Genomic DNA, 12,342 nt, shown 5'->3' with positions numbered 1-12,342 from the left:
TTTAGCCTTTCTGAGAGTTGTTAACAGTGGCAGAGAAACATAGATCACACTAGCTGCTCAGAAGTAAGAATCAAACCTGAACTTGTGGTTAGGTTTTTATTTTATCACATCACTTTACAGATATTTCTTGAGAGCAGGCACATTTTTAATAGCTGGGACTTAAATAAAGTTAGTAAGATGGCATTTGAGAAGGCTATTTCAGAGTCATTCCTTACAGCAGAGCAGCACAGGCTGGTTGTGCCTGTTTCAGCTCACTGGAAATGAGGGAAATTGATTGGGAAAGCGTTGAATAAATCAACCATGTAACGGAATACAATTTATTCTGTTTAAGCTTTCTGCTGACCTCAGGTGGCAGATGTAGGGGCATAATCCAACTGGGATTTATAAATCCATGTTTGATGTTAAATGCAGTGGATTCTGTGTGTGCTGTGTAAAGGAATTGTGCTTTTACTGCTGGAATGCTTTTGCTTTGAATGCTTTGAATGGCATTTCCTTTACCCTCAAAATGACTGCATGGAAACTTGAGGTAAGATAATACACACAAGTTCAAATCCAGCACATCGCAATACTATGCTGATGGCACTCGGACAAGTTTCTATTAGTATTATCTGATCTGAAAAAACTTATAATTGCTCTTGTGTGCAGAACAATGGATCTTGTGAGACTTCCCGTAATGAGCAGTAAATTTTACTCTGAACTTTTTAGGAAGCTCATTCTGTTTTCTGGGAAAAGCGAGGATGTTGAATACACATACGGAAGATCTCAAAGCAAAATCACTGTTGCAAAATGTGAGTTTCCAGAAACACACAGATTGCAGTGCTGACTGGGGTAGTGATCCATCTGGATGCACTAAAGCTTTGAGGCTAGTGGAAAGATAAAATGCATCTGGCAACAGGGAAGAGAACAGGAGAGTGCCTCTGGAAGAAGCTGACCCCTAATGATAGGCATTTGCTAAGTGCTTATTTTAACCCTGTGATTTCTTTGCAACTTCGATGTCAACTTTCAGTTATCCATTTCTAGTATTCTACTGATCACTAAGGTCTTGGCCTTGGATGCCTCTAACCTAAGTGAGCTGGAAACTTTCAGCAGCTTATCCTTCCGAGTGATGATTTTGGTGGTGATTCTCAAATACCAGCTGGTGAGAAGTTGCTCATGGCACTGCTGGCATGAGGCAGAGAGGAGCTTGGACTGTCCTCACATAGGTGCCATCGCTTAAAATTTTAAAGAGGGGTCTTCTGTTACAGTTGGTTTCTCAGTTAGGATAACATCCTTAAGCCTTGGAGTGGCTCCTCTGAGCAAGATCTTTGCATTTGTAGTTAACTCTATCAGCTGAGTTTTGAGAATCTTCAAACCAGTTGTCAATCATGTTCTATTTTGATGTGAAATAGCCCTTGAATTTCAGACTTATCCTCCTATCCTGCCATCAGTCTCAAAAATGCATTCAAGATTTTGATTGCTTGTTCTGTGTTTAGAAAAGGGAGTTGTGCGTGTATAAAATTGAGTTATGGAGAGTAACTCACCGAAGATCTATAATTCTGCAATACATAAGCAATTTGGAGCAAATTGAGAAGAAACACTGACACAGTTTACAGTTTCCCTGTCACCTGATTTCTTTTATTTATTTTTTTTCTCCAAGGAAAGCCTGTCATCCTCTCTTGAATGACTCGATTGCCAAATCTTTTGTAATGCTCTTCTCTGAAAAACATCCTGTATCCCACCGCTGTCCCTGCACACTACTGCTGCTGTTCATCCTGTTTTCTGTGTCATTCTTAATTGCATGAAACATCTGTGTTCTCTTTGAAAGCATAGTTTTTGTGTAAAAGAATGATTTACTCTAAGTAGTACAATTACAGAAAGTGCATAGGGTATCCTTAAGCATCCTTCAGCTTGGGAAAGATGTTTTGACTGGGCATAGTGCTGTACAGGGTGTGAATACCTGCCTGCAAGGCTTCCTGTGGGGTAACTGGGCTGCTTAGCGGCACGTGCTGCTCACTTCTGTATTGTCAGGAGCTGGTCCAAGTTCCTGTTCAAGCACCAAGCATCTTGGTGATGGAAGATTACCAAGCAAAGGATGTTCTGGTAATAAACAGAATAAGAGATTGGTACCTCCAGTCTGTGGGATGCAGTTATAAAATCTACTAACTTCTGATTAATCAGACTTCATTGCTGCAAATATTAACAGGATGTTAATTGAAGTTCAGTTATCACTTGTTACTTATGAATAAAAGTGTAAATAAAGCTCTGGTTGTCAGAGGCAGGTTTGTACAGTAGCAGGGCTGCTGGGGGAGCGCGGGCGGGCTGTAATGTGACCAGTGGGCTGTGATGGAAAGTGGAATTTTCCTCTACCAGACAGCGCTGAAAGCTCTGCTCTCCCCAGTAATTGAAGGGTGGACTACAGACTGTTCATGTACCAGCACTCTTAGCTAACTGTTGATCATTCTTCATTCATTAGGAAACTCCTCATGCGTAACTGTTCTTAATAGATGGCTGGGAATATGAGGGGAAAGAGGGGACAACCCTTCAGTTTGCTCAGGATGCGTTCTGAATAAAATCTGGTTTTGTTTTCTTTTCAGATTTTGGCGTTAGTGCATTTCTGGCCACCGGTGGTGACATTACCAGAAATAAAGTCAGGAAAACTTTTGTGGGCACACCTTGCTGGATGGCACCAGAAGTTATGGAACAGGTGAACTGTTTTTCCTAATATCTTCTTATGTGATCTGCGTCCAGAATTCCCAATTGTCAGCAATGGTCATATTTATTTCAAACTAAGATGATAATTTGGCATCCTATAAGGCTTTCTTAAAACCATAGATTATTTTTGATTTGCCTATTTCAGCCAGGCTGGGGAACATTCAAGTGTTAAGTAGGTTTTTGCCCTTTTGCTTCTCTTCAGTCTCCTTCCAAAGGTAAGGATGAAACAGCTCAGCTGTTGCATAAAGATTAACCTGCCCCTCCCTCTTTCCTAAATGTGATGTAGAATCCCAATAGTTTCACATGTGGTAAATGTGGACATGTACTGCATTTGCAAATCCAAAAATTTGGGTGCAGTATGCCAGAATGGGGAGTTATTGCAGTAAAATTATGTGCAGTTGACTTTATTCAGCTATATAGATTCTCTTGGCTTGTGAGTATCCAGATCGTAAATACTGAGGAATGCTCGCCTGCCTTCCTTCCTCCTCTGCTCTCCTGGTTGGCTGAAAAATGTCAAACTTCTTCCCATCGTATGGAGATATGTCACTTTTTGTCCTCCATTACTTGTAGACTAAACTACAGGGGTAAGCTTTATCTGTGTGACTGCTGCTGAAGGGCACCTGGAAGCTTTGTTTTAAGTAAAATATCATTGCCTGTTTTTGAGCAAGATCCACAAGCAGAATTATGGCACAATCTTAACAAGGCATTTTGCAGTACCTGTCTGCAGGGTTTGATTCTTGACATGTGCACCAAGCTGAAATACAACTGACTATAAGTGTTTTTCCTTTTTCCTTTCAAAAATGTTTGAAACGAAAGGATCTTGAGGTCCTCCACGTCCCTCCTATTACATACATATATTGAAAGTGGAGTGCAGTTAAAACAGTGGTAAAACTTGTATGCATTTTTGTTTCCAATTTCTAAAATTTTTTGAGGAACTGATATCATCTTGGAGTACTTAAATATATTGATGGAAAGAATTTTTCACTAATTGACATTTTCAGTGGCTCCCCATGGTGGCATTGAAGAGCCAGTGCATCACAGCGCTCCTGCAGCCTCATCGTACAAGTCTAAAACTGCAGAGTACAGGGCACATTCCTCAAGCTAGGAGCAGTTTTTGTGAACTTGCTTCTGAACTGCTTCACTGTCATATCCATCTGGATTTTATAATGTTGATTTAAAAATCAATAAAAACAGAGTATTCAGTCTTTACAAAACCAGATCAGAGACATCCCTTGTTTTTCTGTTGTCTGTGTCCTGTCCTGTCCTGGTGCACAGGTCACAGCAAGGCGGCCAGGACCTAACAGTTCTGCTCCAGGCTCGTTATGGTTAGGTTGGCCGCAATCCAGAAGACAACAGGGAAAAAAGGGCTTAAAGAAGGGTGGTAAAAAGGGGAAACAAAGATTTTAGTGCCAAAGGGGTGGTTCTCAATGATGTGTTTCCTCAGGAGGCAGATTTTCTAGGGAGTTCAACACTTCCACAAAGGTTACACACATCTAACTTGTTGCAGATATTAGATGGTAAAGAGGTATTTTGGATGGTGATGTGAAATCCTTCTGTGCCCATTTATATCCTCTTGCTGCCTTCCAGCAGGTGTCACTCTGAGCCACTACATCCAACCCGGAGAAAGGAAGAAGGGGTTGCTGTAGGTTCTTTTGAGATGTAGATATTATCCACCCAGTGCCATCTGGTTTACTTAGCATGCTAAAGGAATATAATGATGCTGAATGCCTGATAGCCTGGCATTGTCTTTTAATGTACGTTCCCTTGACAGATTTATGATGAAAAACAAGTTTATGAGAAAAATAAACAATGTTGATAGGAAACTAACTGCAGGGTGGTGACTTGTGTATTGGACAAATGTCAAGAGCTACTTGCTCTAGACAGTTGTGAACTTTGTAGCTTTCATTTGCAAGCAGGATAATGTGATATAGAAAAAACTTCCCTAAAGAGTTAAAACCCTGTTGAGGAATGGGGAGCTGCATGGAATATGGATGTACTGCCCAACTGACTGAAAGATAAAGCTCAAAACTGTCCCAAAGTTATTCTCACAACCTAAAAATAGTGTGAGGGGGAGGCAAAACTCAAACCCTTAAGCATGTTTCTTTGTGCACTGCATTCTTTTAAATTATAATAGGTATTTGCCCAGGAAGGTTATGGGTACCCCATCCCTGGAAGCGTTCAAGGCTGGGTTGGATGGGGCCTTGGGCAGCCTGATCCAGTGGGTGCTGTCCCTGCCCATGGCAGAGGGATTGGAACTGGGTGATCTTTAAGGTCTCTTCTGACTCAAACCATTCGATGATTCTGTGATCTGTGCTTGTTTAGGTAAATGACTTGGAATCTGCTCAGAGTCACGACATCCATAAACTGCGGCTCTCAAGAACCCTTTCATACCTTTAAGGCTCATAAAAATGCCTGCTAAGCTGAAGAAGATAATCATACAATCACAGAGCACTGTGGGTTGGAAGGGACCTTTGCAGGTCACCTAGTCCAACCCCCCTGCAGGAGAAAGGACACCTTCAACTTGATCAGGTTTCTCAGAGCCCCTTCCAACCTGACCTTGAGTATTTCCAGGGATGGGGCATGCACTACCTCCCTGGGCCACCTGTGCCAGCGTTTCACCACCCTCATTGTAAAAAATTTCTTCCTTATATCCAGTCTAAATCTCCCCTCCCTTAGTTTAAAATCATTTCTCCTTGTCCTGTCACAACAGACATTGCTAAAAAGTTTGTCCCCATCTTTTCTGTAGGCACTGATGCAAGATACAAACTCCTATTGCTATCATAAACTCCAGTTCAGCTGTAGCATTACATGAAAATCAGTGCATGATGGTTTTTCATTTGTTTGCCAAAACACAAGATCATCCTAAGGGTTGTTGGGGGAACTTTTTTTGTCTTCATCACCACCAGTGTGTTTCTAAAGCTTGTTAGGTTGGCTGAACGCAATATCCCTGTTAGATTTGCTCTGATTCAATATTCATTTTTCCATAGTCTAGCAAGAAGAAATACAAACCATTCTAAGCAGCGAAAATGCTTTGATTTTTGTAGCTGCTCTTGAAGTTAGTACATAGTGTCTCTCCCCTGCAGCAGTGAAAGCAAGTGCCAAAATATTACCTAATGATAATGAGGAAGTAACTGCTTTGGCATATGCAATATTTTTTCCTCTGTGTGTGTGGAAGTAAACACTATAAATTTTCCTAAACAAGCCTGTGTTTAATGTCAAGTGCAGAAGCCACTATTAATTAGTGGAGGGAAATATTAGTCTTCAGACGGGAACAAGGGGCTTTTTACTGAGCTGATGTGTGCTTAAGTTTCAGGATTGAGCATGCTTGTAGTCAGATTGATTAAGCGGTTGACTAAAAGCGTAGTGAGGCATATGTCCCAAGGGAATGACAGATCATATATTAACTATGAGGGTTTCATTTCACTGTGCAGTGACTCTCTGTGTCTTTGTGTAGAAGTTGGAGCCTGGGTTAACCCAGTGCCCCTTTATCTTTTACAGAGGGAGAGGTTTATGACAGAGTTACGCAGTCCAGCACCATCATTTTCACCAGACTATGACTTCTAAAACACCTCCTTGAAGGTATAAGGACCTAGAGGGAGAGGAGGGAGAAAGTCTTCTTTCTCTCTCTTTAACACCATAGCGCTGGTCTTGAGAAAGTTGATGGGAAAGGGAGAAAGGGTGTGTAATAGGCTAAAGAAAGGGATTGTAGTGTAGGATAGCAAGAGGCATATGCTAACATCCTCTAATATTTTTCAGGTTAGAGGATACGATTTCAAGGCAGACATCTGGAGCTTTGGGATCACTGCTATCGAACTGGCTACAGGGGCAGCTCCTTACCATAAATACCCGCCGATGAAGGTGAGCAGGTCTCCAGATACTTGTGCAAGATAAAGGATCAGTGTATTCTGTGGGGGTGTTACCAAGAATTTGGCCAGCATGCTTTGTTGAAGAGTTTGTCCTTTCAGTTTGCACTTGTGGATCACAGTGTTCTTGAATTTGTCTGAAGTCACCTTTTAAAAATACGCCACTTAATCAGCATTGTCTGAAACTGAACGCAGTTCCTATTTAGATCCCAAGTCTCACCAGGGTCACCATTCTTGAGGAAAGTGCTGTCTGTTGTAATCCTAGAGCCTCTGAAGGCAGCAGATGTTTTTAGAACTATAAGTAATGATTCAGGACATGTTATCTAGTATCCAGTGACATGGGGATGGTGAGCCATTCCTTCTCCTGCGCTGATAATCCTTCTTGATACCTCTCAGAAATCCTGTTATCAGTTATCCAAAAGAATGTCTTATTTTGTTTAATGTCACCACAGTCCTGTCAGTCACTGACCTAGTGGAAAGTACCACTCTGGTAGAAAATGTGTAGTTGACTTTATTTAGCTATTTAGATTCTCTTGGCTTGTGAGTATCCAGACAGTAAATAAAAAATTCAAAGCAGCTTTGAATACAAAGATCGCCTATTTAGTATCATGTGTTGTCATATGTTCCAAATCTCCAGTTCTGTTAGGTGTGGGTTCCACTTGTGCACCCTGTGAGAGGACTTCTGTGTTTTATTTATTGAATATAATTCACTGCAGATTAATTTTGTTATGCAGCAAAATGACCCATGCATTAAGTGACCCTCCAAGGAGAGGAGAAAAAAACATGGCATTCTGTCATGTGCTGTATAATTTTAGCTGGATTGATGGGCTCTTGCTGCCTTAAGCAATATAGCTGTGAAAGCTATTTAAATGTGCTGTGTGCTGCTTCCTTTTCTAAAAACAGGTATGCATCAGTATGTAGGTGACAAGTGAAAATGGAAATGAGTGATTTTCTTTCTTTCCTTCAGAATGTCTGAGTGATATGAAGGAAATAATCAGTTTGGCTTGATGGGTGCTTGTGTGTGAGAGATGTCTTCACCTGCTTGGTACATGGAAGTGAACCCTTGTATATTTTTATTTTGCTCTTCTGCTTTTACATTAATCTAATTTCTAGCAAGAAATACCTGGAGGGAGATCTAAGCAGAGCCTTTGAATCAAATGCCTTGCACAACTGCTCATCTCAAATGAGGAAAACTGGTAGAAGTTCTGCTATGTTACATCTTTCATCACACCAAACAGGCCTCAAAGCACATCCCAACCTTGTGTTTTGCTCGCTGACTGCACTGTGGGCCAGGAGATATGATGGAAAACAATAGCTTTAATTATTGGGTATTAATTAGCCTAACTTCCCAAGGAAAGGAGGTGGGGGTAACTCTCTCTGGGTCCTGTCCAAGTCTTGAACCTCTCAGATGACACAATTTCCAGAAGTGTAAAGGTTTTGAAAATAATTGTTTCTACAAAGTTAGTGAATATGGGAAGCAGAGGGAAGTGGAGAAACTCTGTAACTGCCTTGAGGAAAAGGTAGTTTCTGCTTCTGGTGAATGTGAGGAGAGAAGTCCATATTGTAAGAAACCTCACTGAATTCAGACTACCCTCAGAGAGCCTTTGTAATGAAACAGTCCATGTTGACTCAGAGACTTGATGAAAATGCTTGTTAAAAATAGTGTCCCCAAGATGTATCTCTAACAAAGGCCAAGATAAATCTCATTGCCAATAGACATAATTCTTTCAGGTTTTAATGCTGACGCTACAAAATGATCCTCCGTCTTTGGAAACTGGTGTGCAAGATAAGGAGATGCTGAAGAAATACGGGAAATCATTTAGGAAGATGATTTCATTGTGCCTACAAAAAGACCCTGAAAAAAGGTGAGAACTGGTCACACCAAATTAAATTAAAACACACACACCCACGCAAAGCCACAAAGCTCATTGTATCCCATATTTTTAAAGCAGGTACACACTCTTCACCTCCAGTCTTTCAGTCATAGTGAGCACAACAATCTTGCTGTGGGGCAGTAAATTCTCTTGGCTCTCTTTATTTTTAAGACTAAATGTCTGGCATTGTGCCTGGCCAGGGCACACGTCTTCCATTTGGGTTAATGAGAGTGCATCCCAGTCCACTGCGTCTGTAGTGCCATTCTCCCCCTTGCCACCTCCAGCAGGACTGCACTTCATGTTTTCTTCCTGGTCAAAACTGCCCTGTGTTTATAAATCACAAATTACACGTTGGGCAATACCTGTTTGCTTGTGAAGCTTCATAAATAAACTTTTTAAAATTGGCCAGTGCAAAGAAAGGCTTTCAGTGTAGTTTTGACTTGCTTCATTAGAAGTGATATTTTCTTTGGGGAGAAAGCAAAAAATCAGGAAAAATGCTGGCAAATTTTACCAACATGTTTTCATCAATACAGATTGCTTAAGTGACCTGAAGACACCTTCGGTCTTCGTTGTAACAGCAGCTTGACTATTTGGTGAAGTTAGAAATACTGCTGAGGGGGTGGTGCGTGTGTTGTGGTTCCTGGGATAGCGTTGGATCATTATGTTATGGCATCGTTCAAAGCTGCACGATGGTCTGGCTGTCTCCAGTGCTATTTAAACCCCTCATCCTGTCACACAAGAGAGCTCAGAGGTATTTTTGTGGAGGACAGTCAGAGCATTTGCCAGTCTCCATGAAGCTCTTTAAAGGAATGTTCATCCTGCAGTAAAAATAGTGTTCCTTAAAATACAAAAGTAAAGAAGCAAGCATTCCTACAGATCAGGTTTTATACCTTTAAGTTTTCTTTTTTTCCTCTATAAGGAAACTAATTCTGGAAAGAGAAAAGTGCCTTCATAAAATTATGATAATGAGAACATTTTTCAGTTCCCTCTTGTGATGGATCCAGGAACAAAGGCTTCTCACGCATCATGAGATGAGATCTCTCTCTTTTAACAAGCTTTACACTTGAATTCAATGCTTAATGAATCCAGTGGGGTGCTTGATAAATGCTGATAGCATTTTCCCAGCATGATGTTTTTTCTCCTTTCTACGGCATATCCTATCCCTGCAGGTTAGAACATGTGCTGATCAGAATTAAACATCATCACTGTGAGTCATGGCATGCCCCTTCTCTTCTCTTCTCAAGCACCACTAACAGCCACTGTCATCATTCTGACTCCAGGAGCAGGAGGTCAACCCCTAAAGAGTAACTAGCACAATCAGATATGTTTATGCATATTATATGGGTTCTTGGAGAGGAGAATTTAGTGTGATAGCTTTTTATTTCTGAGGTTCACTTGTTATGAAGTGGATGCTTTTTGTTAGTATAGTCTGAGGTGAAATAAACCCTGTGATGAATGGTCTTTGCAAGTCATTAATTAAATTCTGCTACTAGTTAAGCAAAGTTTGCAGTGTGGGAAGTGCTATGTGCTGGTACTTTCTTGTGTAGGCCTGAGTCTTTAGAAAGCTTCTAATGTGACTAAGGGATGTCTTTTACTATCCAGTATTTATCCTGAAATGTAAGTTCACGGGGAAAATAGTTTGTACTTGTTCTTTTTCTGTTAGATGAAGGCTGATCATAGAGTCATAGAATGCTTTGAACTGGAAGTGATCTTAAAGATCATCCAGTTCCAACCACCCTCCTATGGACAAAGACACCTCCTACTGGAGGTAGGCATCGTCCAACCTGGCTTGAACACCTCCAGGGATATGACATCCACAGCTTCTCTGGGCAGGCTGTGTCAGTGCCTCACCACCCTCACTGGAGAAAAATGTTTCCCTAATATCCAACCAAAATCTCCCCTCTTTCAGCTTTAAACTGTTCCCCCTCGTCCTGTCCCTGCACTCCCTCCCTGGGGAGGACCTCCCCAGCTTTCCTGTTGGCCCACTTTAAGTACTGTAAGGCTGTTAGAAGGCCGCCTCTTCTCCAGGTTGAACAAGCCCAACTCTCTCAGCCTGTCCTCCTATGGGAGGTGCTCCGGCCCTCTGATCATCCTTATGTCCTCCTCTGGACTTGCTCCAACAGATCCACATCCTTCCTGTGCTTAGGACTTCAGAACTGAAGTCCTATCTATGTGTAATAGAAATAATTACACATATAGAATCCAATATTACTGAACTGGCTCTGTTACTTGAAATGGAAAGTACTGCAGTGCTGTAGGTGATCCTTTGTTTCAGTTTTGAGTGAATTGTTTCTGTGATCCTGTCAAACTGGCTCGAAAAGACTCAAGTTCAGCATGAAAATGGGAGCAACTTTCCCACCCTGAGTTATTCACTGCTTTTGAACAGAATAGACTTTGATCAGAATACGTTGAGTGTTTAAAAGACTGCTGGTAAAAATTACTTGGAATACATGGATTTTTAGGGGAATCTGGCAGGAGACACCAGCGCCTTTATAAGATGCCACGTTACAACAACATGGAAGACCGTTGTGTTGAAAGGAAGCATTTATAATTGTTTTTGTACATCTATTTCTATTGACAGACCGACAGCAGCAGAACTCTTAAGACACAAATTTTTCACGAAAGCAAAGGTAAGAAAACACTTCCTAAAACAATCTGTGCAGAGGCTGTGGAGAGGGCTTTTCGGAAGTATGATAGGTATGGTGACAGCTTTATTGGCATGAGTGTGCGCTGTTTCACTTGGGGCCAGCATAGCTGAGTAAATTGAATGGGTCATTGTGAACGAACAGAATGAAACCTCTCTTCTGTACCTCCCTGTGTATGCTGCTATTAAGAGAAATTATCTAGAAATTCTTGAGCATTTAAATGTCGTCCAGTGGCTTTGGGGTTTTTTCTTCTCTTGTAATGGTGCCATTCTGGCTACATCTCCAACCGTAAAAGGGTCTCTGGCAGTAAGTGTAACTTATATTTTAGTATACTCTATAATCAGCCAGTATGCAAAGCAGTGAATGAAGCCCTCTGTGCAGAGGGCTGCCTAAAACTATTTCACCCTGTGTTGTCCTGTGGAAAATGAAGATCCTGTCATACAAAACAGTAGGAGACTCCCATTTCTAGCCTTGAAGTGAACTACCAGGGAGCATTTCTGTAATTACTGCCTGGAGATCAGTGCATATGCAATGTGCAGGGTCCTGTTGAAGGAGATAGAAATAATACAGGGGAGAATTTATATTTCCACAGGAATGAGGAAATGTTTTCTGTTTGCTAATTTCTTCTGTGCCACATTTGTGATCAAAATACATGAGTTTTATAGCAGAACACAGATTAAACTGTCAAAAAGATATCTGAGACCTGGGATAGCACAGCGGCATCACCAATTAATCAAAGTAGTTTTCAGCTCTAAGGTTAAGATGCTTAAAAGGAAGTGGCCACATCTAGGGACCTGTACAGGAGTTGGATGTCTTACTAAAGGTGACAGAAGTCTAGCAAGTGCAACCAAGGAAGTCTAGAGAGTGGTCCAGTTTACGAAATGTAGGAGTTTGCTTTAGGACAAGTTTGATTGATGCCTGGGCTCTCTTGACAGTATCAGCTATGTTATCTTTGTCCATAACGGGACTTCAGGCAGCTGACTAGTCTGCACTTAGTGTCCAAAGTGACAGGATGGTTTACACATTGCTGACCTTTCTCCGTTTGGTTATGGGACTTCTGGTTCACGTGATACTTCATTATGTGTAAAATCTCCTTCATGCTTTCATTAAGATGCTGAAGAGTAATGTATTAGCATATGTGGTGATAGAAAATTAACATTATTGTAAATGAGGCAATACTTAAACTGGCACCTGAAGTGAAAATATTGCCACTTAACACTAAGCATTAAATTGCTTTTATCCATCAGCCCCTGCCAAGCTGACAGCTGT

At 41.2% G+C, this 12,342-nt stretch overlaps 1 protein-coding gene across 1 annotated transcript in view; it reads left to right on the top strand.

The window, feature by feature from the left end:
* OXSR1 (oxidative stress responsive kinase 1) overlaps positions 1-12,342 on the top strand; it is a 104,168-nt gene that overhangs the window by 75,984 nt on the left and 15,842 nt on the right. The window contains exons 6-9 of the mRNA XM_009558289.2: positions 2,574-2,683; positions 6,448-6,549; positions 8,286-8,419; positions 11,010-11,058. Of these exons, the coding sequence (XP_009556584.2) occupies positions 2,574-2,683; positions 6,448-6,549; positions 8,286-8,419; positions 11,010-11,058 (395 nt within the window). The remainder of the gene's footprint in view (positions 1-2,573; positions 2,684-6,447; positions 6,550-8,285; positions 8,420-11,009; positions 11,059-12,342) is intronic.

This window comes from Cuculus canorus, chromosome 2 (genome assembly GCF_017976375.1).
Source record: "Cuculus canorus isolate bCucCan1 chromosome 2, bCucCan1.pri, whole genome shotgun sequence".
Taxonomy (NCBI): Eukaryota; Metazoa; Chordata; class Aves; order Cuculiformes; family Cuculidae; genus Cuculus; species Cuculus canorus.
Note: the sequence above shows the minus strand (reverse complement) of the source record. Positions and strands in the feature narration are given on the sequence as shown.